This window comes from Triticum dicoccoides, chromosome 1B, assembly GCF_002162155.2.
Source record: "Triticum dicoccoides isolate Atlit2015 ecotype Zavitan chromosome 1B, WEW_v2.0, whole genome shotgun sequence".
Lineage (NCBI taxonomy): Eukaryota > Viridiplantae > Streptophyta > Magnoliopsida > Poales > Poaceae > Triticum > Triticum dicoccoides.
In genome coordinates this window covers 667,312,193-667,330,220 of record NC_041381.1, presented here as the reverse complement: position 1 = coordinate 667,330,220, position 18,028 = coordinate 667,312,193, and the positions used below count along the sequence as shown (strand labels likewise).

The following is an 18,028-nucleotide window of genomic DNA, read 5'->3' as shown; positions in this document are numbered from 1 at the left end:
AATACAAGAGTTCTGAAGCTCCTTTCTTTCAAGTGAAAGTTGCCTATCTTTCTTGGTTCGGAATCCAATCCAGTTGAAAACAAACAATTGCCCGATGGCAAAGTCAGATGAAAGGCTAGGAGTGTAAACCACGTACGAGCGTGGCGCAGAAAGCGAAATGTTTTGCAGCGAGTCAAGCGTAATACGATCAAAAGGAAATGGGGTCGATGCTAAAACTCAAACAGTTCCCCAGAGGGGGCCCCGGGTTGAAAGAGCGAGCTACATTCTTTCATAGAAGACAGAAAATAAGAGGACTGATGCTTTCTTACTTCATCTTAATATAGGGATTATAGCATTGGAATTATGGAATTTTAATGGATTGAGTACATCAAGATGAAGAAATTAACGTAATAAGCGATATTCTCAAAAGATTCGGTCATGCCAGAAACCTCAGTGTGCATGGCACTAAAAAAGGGTACAAAGAACCTGAGATGCAAGTAATGGCTGAATAGCCGGGGAAACACTAAATAAAGACAAGTGTCATCCGGACTTACTTGATTGATTGAATCGAGAGATGGAAATGCCATTGAGAGATTAGAAGGGATAGAGAAAACGTCAGATAGAGGTCGTGCTTCTGCTCAGTCCAAAAGAACAATCTGCGAGAGGATAAGGTGGTTTATGTTAGGGTCCGAGAAAGCAACTTGACATGCCAATCCTAACAAGAATTCCACTCTTTCTGGTCATGTCAGAAACCACCTCTTGGAAAGCAGATCGAAAGCCAATCGTTTCAGAAGATGATGACCCTCTTGTGCTCCTACGTTCCTGCTAGTTGGTGGATGAAGAATAGGAGAGAGCTTGCTTGAGTAGAAGATAACCCGCGAGAAGGATGTTTTGTAGCGTTTTCTCATACAAAAGGAAAAGGCGTCACGACCGAAGATAGGGAAAGATCCCAGCTTTTCATTGCTCTGTCGCGCCACCCCTCCTCCCAGAGCCGGTTCTTATCCATAGATTTTTCAGCTAAAAGATACGGTATATATATCAATGAAAGCTGGCGCCTTTGGTTCTTGGTACGACTGGTACTTTTTCTCATTTATCGGTCTAGTTGGAAAAATTTCCCCTCAAAGAGCAAGTTTGTCTTATATATTATGCTGCGCCCTTGCCCTTCCTTTCTCTTCTATAAAAAGGCTGGACGTCAAATGTAACTGATGCTTATATTCTAAATATGACAAGCAAGAAACCTACTATTGCCGTAAACAAAAACCCAAACATTAGTAACTAACAGAGCTTTCCTATTCTAACTATTTCCCTATAAACCATGATTGATATACCAATCAAAAAAGACTTCTGAAACTAAACTATTCTATTGATTTATGCCCGTGCTTATTCTTCTGTTTTTGTATGCAGAAGGATGTCTAGGAGGAACAGATCACTGAGGTTAAGGATGAGAAGGTGAAAAGTGAAGATAGAGAATAGATGCCATGAACAAGTGTATCAATTCAAGAGTTAAGGAATACTATTGGGAAGATTGGGCATTGGGTTCATCTTGTTATTGACCATCCCTTTTCAACACATATCTTTTAGTATACGTCTTTTTTAGTTGCTTAAAGATTTCAGATATTGCTTTTTCTGTTATAGGAAGTGTTGCGTTCCCCATTAGGGTGTTTGTCAGTGGCGTCACCCGATAGGGTGTGTGCCCGGAAGAGAGAAGAAAAACATGTTGCTTGCTATTTCTGGTTGAAGAGCTATTTTTTCCTATCGAACAGGAATTCCGAGGGATGTTTTTTGTTGTCGATTTGTAGCAATAGAAAGATAATGAAAGTGATTGAATAAGTTGGGTCATGAGAATGGAAGTTGGGTCATGTTGATACTAGATCCATGTCTTGATTATTCGACTTTTCCATTCCAATGCACAATACTATGCATTCCATTCCAAAGAGCGGTTTCGGTGGGTTGATACGATTTCCACTTTGACGGTCCTAAGTTGGCATTCTTTGCAGATAACTTCCATCTCGCCATAGACGAAAAGTACCCAATTTCATGCCAAGAGACCATGTAAGGGTTGTACGACCCATCCATATGATAAAAAGACTCACAAGCCTAAGAGAAATTCCTTCCTTCCCTATCATTAATTAAGGACTGGCTTGCTTCGAGAGAAAGGAAATCTGAATTCCATAGTCGTCTTCCTCACGAGCTGGAACAACTAAAGGTGTAGGTTGGAAACATACTTTTTTTCCGTTGGATTGTGCTCCAGAGAATGGAATAGTAACACGCGCTCCCGAGAGGCGGCATTAGTTTATGGTTCGAAAGCACGAGTCACTCCATCCAGCTATACTTGCATTGATATAGACGATTTGAGCCTTTGAATTTACTTACTACAAAACAAGCTGTGTTCTCCTATATATTTCCTTGGGCTCGCTTTACAAAAGAAAAACAAACTACTCCTCTTGATGTGGTCAGAGCGAAGTACTAATAGGCACAGAAACAGCAGGAATATCTTTCATTCATTTCATCTGTATGGTATGACACGACCTCTTTTTGCTCCCCATTTCGGGCCTCTGTCTACCGGCCCGAAAGGAGGGTCTCATGCTTGTAAACTAGCATATATCTTGCACAGAATGAACCTTCCTTCAGTCACAACGAGAAGCACTATCGGGGTCTGAACGAATAGAAAACACAATCAACACTTCGTATCAAAGTCAACCAACGTTTATCATATAGAGCGGAATCTTCATTCTAATTTGATTAGCCAACCCTCCCTCGAGTCGTATGCTTTCTGATCACTCTCCTATGCTGGTTACTTTTCTTTCAAACGTTACGTCGTTGCAGGTCCTCGCCCTTCAGGTTGAAGGAGATGTGTACTCGACTTCCTTTAAGTAAGTGGTGGCCCATAATAGTAGAGATGTATAACAACAGTAGCTTAACCAAAGGGATAGACTTGAACTCTTCCACACCCCCTTGCCAGAGGTTTTAAGAGAACAACCTTTTGGGGATACCAATTCCACCCATTCGCAGCAAAGGAACTAGCACTTTCTTAAGCTTTCCACCGTTCTTGCTTATTCCCCTTACTTACCCAATGAAAGATATAGATTGGAAATTGGAAGATGGTCGTCCATAGTTATCTTGTTGAAAATACCCTCCCTTACTCATCAAAACGTTGGAAGCGACTTGAGATATCTTTTGGGAAGAGAGAATAACTATAGATGCTCGATATGCATATTGATCAATCGATCTCCGCGTCCTGCCAGTTCGCTAAGTAGACTCACTCTACCGAGGGGCAGAAGAAGATCAAGCCGATAAGGGGAAGCGCTGAGAAAAATATCTCTCTTATCTAAATATAAGAGCACGCTTTATCTCTATGCACACAGAAAAAGGGGATCTTGTGATGATGGAAATGGTACGTATGTGGACCACTTTGGCTCCGCCCAAAAGCCCCTGAGCCGACTATCTCCTGGCACAGCCAAAGCATTTCCTCGCCCGAGGCCTGCTCAAAGCTAACTTGAATCCGAACAGCTTGCTGCTTCTCCAAAACCTTCACCAGCTTGTGTATCCTTGTAAGGTCGCGGACCCGGCGTAAGAACGAGAAACGTGAGTCTAGCATGACATAAACCCAAACCCCGGCACTTTTGATACTTCTCATCTCAGGACAAGTCACAGAAGAGGTAAGGCGCTATAGCCAGTGAAGGAACGGGAAAGAAGAATCAGTGGAATTGACCAATAATTTATACCATTACGACTTTGAATAATCGCTAATAGCTGACACCAATGGAATATTTTTGGACCCTAAGGCTCACGTTGACTCCGTCCTTTATTGAATAGCCAAGTCGTCGTGAGTAAGTGTACGATCCATCACACAAACGTCCCTAAACCTCAGTAAGCCTTTCTAGATCATGCATTTCCCTTCTTATCTATCGATGTATTCATCTGAGGCCACAGGCAGGTATATATCTACGAGTGGTTTATATAAAGGAGGGTCCTGATAAGAATGCTGTTCGGAAAAGGAGAAACAAGTTGTGTTGACTGAGGCTCAGAAAACGTTCTTGCACCACTCCTTTCAAACACACATACCCTTTCTTCTCACAAATGTGAAATTCCGGAACTCTGTGTGTAATTGTTGCAACAACGATAGGGACTCTGCCGAGGGCTCCCCGGTAGGTTCTAGTCTCTCTTTATACTGCGACTGGAGCAAGGCGTAATGGGCTGTGTTGTATGTTGATCAAGGAGGTGCTGCATTGGCTGTAGCTGCAAGAGGTCTTGAGACAGAAATTATGCCATTATTGCTTCTTTCATTTAAAAGCTTGAGTCGGTTCTATCTAGCTAAGTTATTCAATAAAGTAGATCGAAGTGTGTGATGCTTGTGAGTTTGGCAACTACTATATACGATATTTATAACAATACTTGATACTTGATTTATGACTTCCTCTACCTAGACCCACACCTACTTTGAATTTCACTTAACGGAGCGGCGGATCCAATAAAAAGGGACTACATTCCAATCCTACTTACCAGAATAAATAGTTGTATGGCATTCGATCCCCACCTTCATGGTTGTATTCTAATTAGCTGGAAATGTATGACCTAAGCTTCTCAACAGGCATTCACTCAACAGAGCACTTAATGAGTTTTCTAATGGCTTGAAAGACAACTATGTTTCTTTTAAGCTTAGTTGCAAAAGAAAAGCAAAGGGGAATGCGGGTCCATTTCATAACGCTTACGGTGATAAAGAAAAGTAACTCCCATCCGCGTGAGAGGCATCGCTACCGGGCCGGGCCTCGATTCCTTTCCTTGTCTCCATTCTGATTGATTCGCTTCTTCGCGCAAGCACTTGGTTCGCCCCTTACTATAACCATCCCACTCAATCTTTTACACCGATGTTTCGTACTCTCTCGACCAGGTCATCATAAGAAAATACTGCCAAATCTTTCTGAAATGAGAGAAGGAGGGAAGGCGCGCTACAACTAACTGCTGAAAAACGCAAGATTAGCGCTAAGAAGCAACCCTAGTTTAAGTACTAGCGTCCCACCCCAATGTTCTTGTACTTCAAAATACTCTCCCCCGCTTGCTGCTCGCCTCAGCCAGACGTGGCTTATGTAGTGGTCGGCATTCCTACGTGCTCCGACTGATCCCCACTGGAGATTATATGAGGGGTCTTGGAAACTGTCGTGACGCTTTGGTGACGAAGGTCACCGGGGTGACTATGGAAGGATTCCGTGGTAGTCTCTGACTCCCTCCAACTCAATCAATATCAAGAACATGTCGTGAGCATGGGGTTTGGTTAGGCTTGGTTGAGTTTGTAAGAAAAGATAGTAGGTTGAGGGGCTTCATTGATTAGTAAACCTACGGTGCTGGTAAGGTCGGGACCGTGGTCGTCCGTCTCCGCTTTGCCGGCCGATAAGATCACTGAGATTGACCAGCCAGCTGGGTAGGTTTGGCTATTCCTTTCTATTGAAAAGGAGTCAGCTGTCTGCGCCAGTCACCTTCCTTAGGCTCCGAGTCACCTTCTTCTAAGCTCCACTGGACGACACAGCATTCTCGTTCTATAGGCCAGCCGTACTTGTGATGGTTCCCCAGGATCCAATAAATCCACTTAGGTCTACGTTGCCGCGATATTGTTCTATGGAAGCGGGTGGGCTGCTTTTTAGAAGTTCGGCCCGGTTTTTCATTAAAAAAATCAAAAAGGGGGGGAGGGATTGACCTTTCTAACGCATATTCTGTCGTACCGGCATGGCCCCACTGATTTGTTTTCGATCGGAGCATCAAGCAGCGCAACCCGGTTCTACTTGACTAAGCCCCGTGCTCGTCCAAGGAGGGAGTTTGCTTTACCCAACTCCCCTTTTTGATAACAAGGCAAAAACCTCCGACCCTACATTCATGAGTTTCGAATGAAGAATGAAGAGTGCCCTGCCCCTCTTTTTTTTCCCTAAATCTTGGATTTGGAAGTTGGTAATGACCCACCCCTTGTTTAAGTCAGAATGAGTCCCCGAGACATTGGCTTCCGCCAATAGTGAACTATTAAGGATCGCATCCCGCGCATATTCTATATTATAGCCTGCAACTAATTCAGCTTCCGCTTCTGGGAGATCAGATGGAGCTCGATTAGTTTCTGCTAGACGAGGAATAAGGAACATAACCAATACGGGGAACAAGGGAATACCGGACCATATCTGCTTTTGCGCCATGACAATCTCACTCGAATTACAGGGACCTACACATATTAGTACAGTATACCGGGGTCCCCGGCCAGAACCACACGTGCAAGTTTCCCTGCATGTGGCTCGTCCGTGCTTTTATCCGAGGCGCTGCCTGCGACTCTGCATGGGAGAAGAGGGCTGAACTGCAAACTTCCGTGTTCAGAGCATTGCATTGTCTAAGGGAGTAGGGTGAGTAAGCTGCGCCTACCAAGCTAAGCTTTCGTCGAAAAGGCGTCACTGCTTCCTTTTCGGCGCCCGCCCTTTATTTAGATGTTGGGGCAAGGCAAGCCCAAGGAAAGTCTAGGTTGGCGCTCCATCTCGGCCGGCATCCTGCTCTCGAGAGGGTGTGGTCCTTGAGCGAACTAGTCATGTGCTGTGTTGCCCCAACGCAGGGGCATTTGGTGAGGAGCTACAGTCCGGTGGTTGACAAGCCACTGATCGGAGGCGACTGGACTGGAGTGCTTTCATCAAATGATGCATGTGGGCTGAGCCATTCCCATCCCAAGTGGTGGCCCGATTCGGCCTGGCCTGGTCGGAAAGAGATTCTAAATCTCGAATATGCGCACCGAGAATAGATATCTATGTTAGCTAGCGGGGGTGGGCTTTCCCCTGGTAGTCCCGCTGCGTCCTCTGATAGTCCGTCTCGTCTCATCTTTCTTTGGCTATACTTGTAGCCAGCCATATTAGCTCCACATTCCACCCTTTTTGATTTCTGACGAAAAAGGCAGTCATCAGTCGCCCCCTTTCCTATTTAGCTTTGCTTGCTGCCTATTATGAGAATAGGTCCCGGTTCAAGCGGCCCGCCTTTCATCATCATCTATACCAGCTGCCACGCACGATCCCATAGGAACGATTTCATCGCCCTAAGAAGCAGAACGCGCCATCACCTACAGCCCTTTCCTCTGCCGGGGACTTTCACGAAATGAAAACGGGCGGCATCATCGTATGCTCGACATTAGTTGCCCTGGTGTATATCCCGGAGTACTCCTATGGCCGATCTGTCACCCATACATGAAGGCCTTGGCCCCGTCCCGTGTGGAGAATGCCCCCCTTACGGCACGGCTTAGTCTGTTATTTTATTTTGTCAGAGTGGATTCGGACCGCCACTTCTCTGAAAGCATGGTTCTTGCCTCCCTCTCTCCTCCCTCCTTGGAGCTCGTCCATTCGTTGGGTGATCCCTTGCTCTCACGTTCGAGTGTTTGCTCGTCGTTTAGGCCGGTGAGTGACATTTTTGCTCATTGCAGTCGCCTCCGGGGTTCTTCGCACCTGGGTAGTACCAGGACCCTTGTGCCCCGGACTGCACTGCCCGCCCTATGACCCAAAACTCAAAATGAGCCTTGCGACGAGACGCGGACATTCCTCATGCTGCGGTTCCCTCCGGTCCGTTCCCGGGTTGGGTTAGGGGAAGATCCGAGCGATTGCCTTCGCGGATCCAAACGTGCTCACAAGGCGCACAATAAGAATAAGACCAATAGAGACTTCATAAGGGACCATTTGAGCTGCAGATCGTAATGCTCCTAGAAAGGCATATTTCGAATATAGAGGACGTTCCCAACAATCCACGAGAATATCATACCCAACTATGAACCGTAAGAGCACATCCTCTGTCACCCCCACCGCGCTTACGGCTCTATACCCCAACCCAACTTGCTCTGGCCCTGGGTCCTCCCGCATCTCTTCCTCGGTAAGCGGACCGTGGAAGCTGGGGAGTATCCGCTTGGGACTGATAGAAAACAGCATATCTTTTCCCTCCTGACCCCTATAAAAATCTAGTGGAAGTCCGGTCGCGTCGGAGACATCTTTATCTGATTTTGAGGCTTCGTCGTCCGGCTCCTCCAAAATTATGTTAGGATCGGCTGGCTCATCCTCATCATCCGAAAAGAAAACAGAGACAAAACAGATTTGTTTCAATGACATATCTAATCAGACTGAAATTGATGTCGAAGACACGATCATTCACATCAATTGAAGCAGGCAGGAAGGGCGCGGAAGCTACCGTTTAACGAATGCAATGCAAGCAAGGTAGCTTGCTTACTCTCCATCTAGCGTGCGTTGGCGGCAAGGAAGGAGGCATTGGAAAGACTAGACCATACACATTAATTAGTACAAGAAAGAGGCATTCGGGAAGCGACTAGTCGCTTCTGGCGAAGCTTAACAAAGGCCGACTACTACATAGAGTACTACCAGTCATGAGCGATAGTGAAGCCGTCAGAGGCAGAAGCTGTCGCTTGACGGACGAAGCCGAGCCGATACGATAGGCGGGCGAAGTGAGCGAGACCAAGACGGGCCAGACGTGGAGTGGCGAAGGGGGCCTACTATACGTATACGTGATTAGTAAGCGGTTCAAGACATCGAACTAATGAACAGTGTGATTGATCAGACAAGTACCAAGGAGCAAGAAAACGTATGCGCTTTAGCAAGGGATGAGCGCGAAATCCGTTGCTTGTTCTTTCGGTAGCCTTCTTTCATTTCCGAATTTGCTTGCGAGCAGTCCTTGCATTAGTATGAGTTCGTTGACCGCGTAAGGGCGATCCATCTTGATGACGAATTCCACGATAACGAGAAATAGAAATTAATCGTTCGATGTCTGCTCGTTCTCCCCTCTTCAATTCCCAATGAACAACATGATCTTGAGCTATCATTTGTTCAATTTGGTCGATCTGATACTTAGTTAACTCATTCATCTTGATGTTCCCACTGATACCTAATCGATAACGAAGCTGAATGGCTTTTTTCGGTCCAATTCCATCCATTTTTGTTGAGGCAATTCTTACTTGTTCATCGGGAAGTGATCTAGCTCCTGAGATATATGACATTCTTTATCCTTATCTTTTCCTGGTCTTCTCGGCTGGAATCTACAATCTACACCTCTCCAAACACAAACGCAATATCTTGAGTACCCGGAACCATGTTCAGTGCTGCAAAAGCGCAGCTGTAGCCCCCTAGAATCTTCGGCTCCTCGTTTTTATTCAATTATGAAATGACTCATTTTGATGGAGATTTGTAGCATCATTCAAGTAAATACAAATTGAGATCGTAGAAACATGAGCTTGTGATATAGCTACACCTAATTCCAGACCGGTTAATGCTAGAACTATAAATAAGGGACCAAGATCTCCTATGAAATAGAAAATATTATTCAGAAATAGCATAGTCCAAGCAAACCCACTTAAAATCTTTACTAAACTATGACCGGCCATCATATTAGCAAATAAACGTATTCCTAAGCTTAATGCACGAAAACAATAAGAGATTAGCTCAAGGAGTACTAAGAAAGGTGCTAACGGCAGTGGGACTCCCGCAGGTAATAAGAAGCTAAAAAAATGAAGCCCATGTCTTTGAAATCCAACGATCGTAATGCCTATAAAAATGGAAAATGAAAGAGCCAAAGTAATGAGAAAATGACTTGTCACTGTGAAGCTAAAGGGTATCATACCCTGGGGATTACGAAATAACGAAAAAGTAAAAGTGACCGAGATGCGAGGGAAAAACTTTTGTTTCACATTTCCGGAAAGACCACCTATTTGTTCGTTTACCAGGTTCAGCACGAAATCATAAATAAGCTCGACCAAGGATTGCCATGCATTTGGCACTGACTTTCCACCTCCCTTTTTCGTAACAACAAAAAAAAGAAAAACGACCAAAACGACAGTGAGCAGCATATACAAGACTTCATTTGTAAATGATAAATAAAAGTTGCCCACATGAAGATCAATTATTGGGATAATGGAAAATTGATCCAATGGGGTTTCCGGGTAGGCACCACCACCCGCCCGAATATCCTCTAATATGCCCTGCCAAGTTTCGCCATTTCGGTGGCGGGCTCCCAATACTGTTCTAGCTAAATTGACTGCTCCCTGTTCGGACTCATTTTGGCCCAAATACTCTTCTATTTGTAAAACTATTGTGACGCCGGCAATTCGCTCAGGCGTTGGCGTTATATCCAAGTTTGGCGTTATAGCAAAGTTCTGAGAGATGTTGGTTGGGAAAAAATCATGTAGATCGGGAAGACGGGAACACTTACTACGAATTGGTTGATTCGTTGTAATAGCAGCAAATAGCATATTTCTATCCTTCATATCCGTAGAAAGAAATCTCATCTCCAGGTAACTCCATCTTTTTCAGCTCTGCTCGCTCACTTTTGAAAGGAGACTGATCTTGACGTCGGCGTTGGTTTTTCCAACGAAACATTCTTTCACGAACTTCCATGACAAAATGCTAGTTGCCTTGTAACGCATACACTGGAGCGTTTGTCCCATTGACGAAGGCCACTATACGCGTTTTCTGAAGAGCAACATTCTCTTATAACCAAACATCGCAAAGACAGAAAGGAGTATCCTGAACGTAAGGCCAATGGCTAGCAGACTTCGCGGAACACTCACGATATTCAGCTAAAGCTGGATGCATATTATATCTTGCCTTGGTAGAGCGAAACTTTGAACCCAACACAAGCAACTCTCCCGGTTTAGCGATATTGATGGGTTCCAGCCTCATTCCACTAGCCCTAAAAGCATTCTAAATATATAAAAGAGGGGGAATGGATTCTACAAGAAAAGGTGGGCAAAGGTAGTTCAGGGGTCAATTCTTGGAGCATAGCTCATTTCTAAGTCCCCAACCCATCTCGTGCTCGTGCTGTACGCGATCGAATCTTGCGGCCGGCTAGAGCAATGGAATCACCGAGTCGTATGAAAAGAGGGCTCTTCTTTTTAATCTTAACACAAAGGCTAGCTCCCCTGGGGGTTGTCATATTACAATCATTTGTATTACTTTCCTACCAATCCTGAACTAGCTATGACCCTTATAGCGAGCCTCGCTTTACCGTTTCAGATAGAAACATATGGCGCTCCTAAAGTCGATTGGATACTTTCTTTTTTATTGAATTAAGCTAAGCCGTGGACTTTATCACGTGAAGAACTCCTTCTTATGAGCTCATGGACTTGATCAATGCTAGTTCAAGTTCACGTCATATTAGGAAATTAGTTCATTAATTCGTTTATTTGCCAACGAAGAAGCCTTGCGCTACTCGGAAAGTACTGACTAGAGGGGGGGCGTGTGGATCCACAATCCTAGCCATTCTCACAACGGGATAATAAAGCGAACAAAGACCATGAGAAGAGATTACAACATCCAGAACGAAGCCTGTCAAGCCAACCTTCCCTCACTGCGAAAATGCAACATCCGGCGTACTCATTGGCTTTGACCTCAGATTCATTACTTGCTAGAGAAGTAGTTTACATAACTGTCACAGCTCCAATGCGATAATCTTGTTAATCAGCAAAGTCGCTAGCCTAAATAAGGAGTTTACAATCGCTTGACTATAAAGTAAAGAGCGGCTAATGGGAGATTGCTTGAGTAGGCTCAGTAAGGGATTACCCGCGGGCAGGGTGAAAGAGCTTTCATTAATAGTATGAACTGGTTGATCAGCAAGATAGCTAGAGCTCCTTAAAGGAAAGCAAAATCCAATTCTATATTATATCAAACTATAAAGCAAAGATGAGGAAGCTGCGCCTTTACTCGCTCGAATTAGAGGAAAAAGGGGATATGCAGCAGTAACAGCTTTTCTTTCAATAGTAAGCAGGAAATGCGAATAAGAGAAGGGTAGAAGAAGCGATCCGTGCATTTCCTTATTTCACAACGGATTTGACTCGTTAGAGAAATCATTTCTTAGGTATGCTACATTCTTTGAAGAAAGAGTAGGTTCTGCTATTTAAGACTTAGAGGAAGTGATTTCCGGGAACTAGTAGACCAAGCCAATCAACAAGGAAAGCCTGTCAAGCAAGGAAGCCACCAAGCAAACCTTTAATAAGCATCTCTAGCGCAGTCACTTCTCTATAGAAAGAAAAAACCTGCAGTCAAGACTAGTCACATTAGTGAAACAAGTGATTCGCTGACATTCAATTCAAATAGAAAGAGTAGTCACAGCTGCGACAAGTTGCTCTAAGAGGAAGGAGTTGACTTACTTTCAATTCCTAATACAGCAAGAGCGGATTTTTTTCATGTAGCATTTCTACCCCTATAGGATTTCCCATCTTAACCGAGAATGGGTGCCCACCTTGTACGTACCGAGAATGGGTGCAGCCCACCCCATCTAAAGTAGCCTGAAATTCGTTCCTCTACAATCCAGAGCAGTCCGAACATGTACCGCGATCTGGACGGACAAAGAATGCCGTACACTTGAGTGACCCCCTTTTCTGTGACCACCACCAAATTCAAAAGAAGAGGTGAGATCACCCTGCAAAAATCCTTTGTAGCTCTTAAAATATGGGCCAACCTCTCCATTAATATTGATACTCACTGCACCTCCTTCTACCACTTGTTTAATCCAACCTCTCCACTTCTCACTAAAGAAAACCCTTTTTAAGCAAAACCTCTTGTAGAAAATCCCAATTCACCCTGTCATATGCTTTTTCAAAGTCTAGCTTTAGTATGACCCCCTCTTGTTTAGTCCTCCTCAGCTCATGAAACACCTCATGGATAGTGACCACCCCATCTAAAATATTTCCGTTTTTCATAAATGTCGTCTGACTCTTACTCACCACCTTATCTGCAACTCTCTCAAGCCTATTTGTCAGTACTTTAGTCACAATTTTATAACAAACATAATATAAACATATTGGCCGATATTGCTTGATAGTTGCAGCATCTTTCGTTTTAGGAATCAGAGTAACCACCCCATAATTAAGTCTTCTAAGTTGCAACTCCTCAGCATGCGGGCTATCAAGCATTCTTTTGACCATCTCTTTAACCATCTCCCAAAAATGTTTCTAAAAGATTACTGGTAAGCCATCTGGGCCAGGAGCTGTATTGGTTTTCATCTCTTTAACTACTAACTCTAAAACCTCCATAGTGAAAGGCTTAGTCAACTCTTCATTGTCTAGTTCTGATAGCATGTGCTCTGTTGACCAAGGGGCTTCCACCAAGAGATATGTCCCCCCTGTCCTCTGAACCAAATAGTCTCTTATAGTAACTAGAAATGTGTTCTTGCAACTCTTTCTCATCTTGTATAACATTTCCTTCATGTTCCAAAGAAGCAATATTACATTTTATGTGTCTTCCATTGCCAGCACTATGGAAGAATGAAGTATTTGCATCTCCCTCAAGTAACCACTGACAAACTGACTGACAATGTGGACTGCATGAGCAATGTCAGGCCGGGTCACAGTGAGGTACACAAGGCTGCCTACAAGATGACGATAGCGAGTGGTATCCCTCAAGAGGAGTACCATCACTAGGGCGCAATTGGAGATGGAGCTCCATGGGTGTAGCGGCAGTGTGTGTATCAGTAAGACCTGAGCGTGAGATCAAATCCTGAGTATAGCGATGCTGAGAGAGATAGTAACCATCATTAGTTTTATCAACCTCAATTCCCAGAAAATAACGGAGAGAAAATCAATCTGACATCTTGAATTGCTCACTCAACTTTTTATTAACAAAAGCAATGTACTTCTGATCATCTCCAGTGATCAACATATCATCAACATAGAGAAGAAGCAAGGTACGACCGCGGTCAGATGTATGAGTGAAAAGTGCAGGGTCATGCTCACTAGAAGAGAAACCAGCAGCTTGAACCACAGAGCTGAACCGCTCAAACCAAGCACGAGGTGGTTGCTTTTTTCCCATAGAGGGCCTTTCGAAGGCGACAAACATGACCATCAGGAACTTCAATACCCAGAGGTGGCTGCATATAGAAAAAACTCATGTAGATCACCATGAAGGAAAGCATTTTTGACATCCATTTGAGAGATTTGCCAAGATCGAGCTGCAGCCACAGCAATCAGAGTACGAACAGAAATTGAAACAACGCAACCGTACTATCTATTTACGATAATTTGATTGCTGACAACACGACAACATCACGCTTCTCTTTCTTATTCTTATTTATATCACTGTCACTTTACCGGGCCGGAAAAGTGACACCATCACGTCTCAGGGTCGTATGCCTAGAACAAGAAGGGTCGTCGTACAATTTCGGCGATTACAAAAAAGAAGGAGGCGAGCTCCCTATCCCTCTTTGTCTTTCCACTTCCCTCGTTCAGGAACGCCAAATTCTTTTGAGTCCTGGACCGGTTTTTCCCCACTAACCAATTACGTTACGACCACTGAACAAACTTGGTTGACGAACATGGTTTATGCGCCGCTAATCTAGCGGCTTGTCGAGCATTTGACAAACTCACACCATCCATTTCAAATGGGATTTGTCCCGTGGACACACGAGCAATCCAACCCGTCGGATTTCCTTTTCCTCTTCCCATTCGAACTTCTGCGGGTTTCCCCGTAATAGGAAGATCTGCGAGAACTCTTACCCATATCTTACAATTTCTTCGGAATTGTCCGCTCATAGCATGATGGAATTGTCCGATTGTAGCCCGACGCGCTGCTTCAATGGCTCGATATGAAAGACGACCAGCTCTACAACTTTTGGTGCCATATCTTCCAAAACCAAGTTGTGTACCATCCGGTTCGCGACCCCTACTACATCTGCATTTAAAATATTTACTATATTTCGTACGTTTCGGATATAGCACGTCCCTTCTTATTTTGACTATATGAGATCCGCACTTTGACACCTGAAATTCCGTTACGAGTAGATACTTCCGCAGGAGCATAATCGATTTTCTGGTTAAATACATTACAAGATGTTTTTCCATACTTTCCGCATTCAGTTCTAGCTATTTCCGCACCCCCTAATCGACCAGAACAACAAATACGTATCCCCTCCACCCCTTTTGGCATTATTAATGGAATATCCTTCACTATTTTACTAAAAATGGAACGAAATGAGATTGGATTGTTCCTCAGTTGAAAAGAGAAGTCTTGAGCAATCAAAGAAGCACTTTGATAAACAGATTTGATCTTTACCGACTCAATTAAGGTATTAGTGTTTGTTCTATTAGACAAAAAAGATCGCATTTTTTGCACTTCGTTCAAATAAGAGTTGTACCCGTACGGAATTATCCTCTTTCTCAGTATGATCTCTATCATCATCTCTATTCCCTTTATCAATTTTCCTATCCTACCTAGGTCTATGAATTTCTCTATCAATTCCATTACCTTATCCTTACCCATGAGGTTCCTACATTTGATCCTAAATTGAGCTAGGAGTTGTTTCCGGGCATACTCAAAAAAGGGTTATTATAAACCCCAACCCCATCCCTTGGAAAAAAGAAGGTAGCACCGAAGAAAGGAAAGAGCGATATGGTGGTTTTTGTTGTTCCCGCGAAGCGAAGATCATTCGCTTGGCGAATGAAGTGGATCAACCTCTTTTTGGCTCGGGCCAAACACTTTTTCTCGCTGGTAGAGCTTTCTAAAAAAAAAGCGATGCGAGAGCGTATTCTCTTATCTAAGCTTCCTCCCTTCGCTCCCCCCATCGTAGATGGTTCAGCCACACCCGGTGCCACGAAATGATTGAGAACTAGGACGGGGTCGAAATGCATTTTATTCTTAGTATTAAAAAAGTATTGCATGACCGAATAATTCAAGGAGGGGCGCACAGCGGGGAGGGTCCTTTTTAGTAGATGACTCGTCGGGCCGTCAGAGCGGGACTTCTTTGGTAAAAATAACTTGATTCTATTCCTTTTTAGTAAGGAGGCGGCATTTCCCATAAGGAAAGGTATGTCATTTACAACCCCGGCGTATTGAGGCCGCTTGAAGGCCCCGCTCACCCGAAGTGATTTATCAAAATTCTTCTTTCTCGATGGTGATCGGTCATGGTATCCATAACGTTGCATCTTTTTCGGCCAAATCCGGATTTCGTTTTTCTTCTCCCGGTCGATCGACTCGACTCTTTTCCCTGCCCCCCGGCCTCTCACTTCGTTTCGTTCTTCCTCTGTACCCTCGCTTGAATGAAGACACCCGATCGGCCCGACTTTCCCAAATGTCGGCCACCAGCCCTTTTCCTGTAGTACGGGTCTTGATTTCTTGTCTTGTTTTCGTTTTAGTCGTGGTGATCGCCCGGGAAGAAAGAAATGAATGAATGTCCTTTTGGGAAAATGTAGAATAATACACCTACCGAGACGAAAGCCAAGGGCGAGTTTCGTAGGTGGACGTATCGAACTAAAATAAGATCTAAGATTGACATCTTGATACAATGATTTACCATAATAATAAATAGAGTCAATGGTGACAGAGCCGTGGGAAGAGCCGCTTCTTTTTTGCGGCGGGGGCTTCCATTCACCAGCGCAGACTACATACACGTGCTCTCTGAACCGTGCTAGATAGTCACCCATCACACGGCTCTCAAACCCAACCTGTGGTGGATCCCGGGGGACAAAGCAAAGTCAAAGCGCTTGATCCTTTGCCCCATACTTTGAGATCTTCCTCCCCGCCGATCAAGCAGCAACGCAGCTCGTGATAGGCTTAGCTTAAGCCGCTAACGTTCGGTTCGGATAAGTAAAGTCCCTTCGGTCGGTTCGCTCAGGTGGTCTTCCCTTATTTTCCCTAACGTTCAGAGTTGTTCTAGTTTGAGAAAGGAGCACCGCCAAGTCCACTAGGGGCGCCCTGAATGAATAAGAAATGGACAGCTGAGGTCAGGCTTGCATGAAAAAAGAAGATAATAAGTTAGATGTACACACCTGAGGTTGGTAAGAACTGAGGGACAATGCCCCCCCTCACTGGGCCCATCAGCGAAAGCAACTGCTACTTAATCGTAGGTTTGCTTTCGTGCAAGGCCCCCGCTGCTGGAACAGGCGGTTGTCATTTTCAAGTAAACGCCCCGCCCCCTTTCTTTGCCCGCCGGCCGCCTAGCTCGTTATTCTTTGAGATCTGGATAGAGTCTCGCTTCGGGGCGGGGGAAGCATGGATTCGATAGATCTATCGAATCCATGCTGCAAGCAGCAAGCGTAGGCTAAAAAGGCAATAGTCTAACGTTGGGGTAGGGCGCGCCAAAACAACCGGGGGCCCCGGAGGGGTCAGTACAAAAGTACTATATTCTTTCCACTTACTTTCATTGGCTAGCTGCCTTTTGTAGCGCGCGTACTCTGATCCTCTTCTACGAATCTACAACTCTCTTTACTGAGCGAGACTTCATCTATATCCCTAAAAGTGGATTTGGATTCCCATTTATTCTTTGAATGACAGCTTCAACTAGGCTCCACCTTAGAGAGGGTTTTCGGTTTGAATCAAGATAGGGTCAGGGGCGCGTCGGAACGGTAGCTGTTTAGTCTCATCCGAGAGTCCAATCTCTTTTGTGCTTGCTTTTGTGTCTTTGAATAAAAAAGAAAGAAGGGGGTCGATTTAGGCTCCTTCCCTTCCACTGCATAGCTGCACTATCAGGTACTACGAGCCCTCTGCCCCACGCATCTAACCAGCTCGCGTGGTTCACCGGTTCCACCGAAAACTCTCATTTGTTGAAGCGGAGCATAGTGTGGCGTCGAGCGAGAAAGGTCTCTTTTTTGGTTTATTCACTGATCTGAAATGAAACTTAGCACTTGTTTTTTATTGATTCCTGGGGCTAGGCGTTCGCAGAATCAGTCTATCCGAACCGCAGACGCACTTTTCAGATCAGTGACGGCCTCTCCAGCAGAGCTGGGCGCCGGGGCCCTGGATGCGCTAGCGATCGGCACATTAGGGGAGTACTTGCCCGGGTTTCTCGGCCTGGTATCCTTATCCTCGCGTTCATGATATCTACATTCAACTGTGCCCCGGAGACACGGTCGAAGCACGCCCGCCCCGTGTGCGTCTTTCACGACATGCTCTGGTCCCGGGTTTCTTCCTGTGGTCTTCTAGCGTTAGAAGAAGTCGTGTCCGTCCCGGACATCTGCAACGTCCTCTCACGCCTTTTTTGGGTGGACAAACAAAGATCAGGAAAAGACGGACCGAACCCATTCGGTGACTTTCGCGGTCGCCCTCACTGAATCGACTTG

The 18,028-nt window shown here is 44.9% G+C and overlaps 1 protein-coding gene and 1 pseudogene across 1 annotated transcript; both read right to left on the bottom strand.

Moving 5' to 3' along the window:
- Window positions 1-8,526: 8,526 nt before the first annotated feature.
- Window positions 8,527-10,246, bottom strand: LOC119350862 (ATP synthase subunit a-like). Its single transcript, XM_037618492.1, has one exon. It carries the CDS (start codon window positions 10,244-10,246, stop codon window positions 9,137-9,139), a length of 1,110 nt encoding a protein of 369 aa, XP_037474389.1. The 3' UTR covers window positions 8,527-9,136.
- A 3,989-nt stretch (window positions 10,247-14,235) lies between these two features.
- Window positions 14,236-17,315, bottom strand: LOC119349518 (annotated as a pseudogene).
- Window positions 17,316-18,028: the final 713 nt, after the last annotated feature.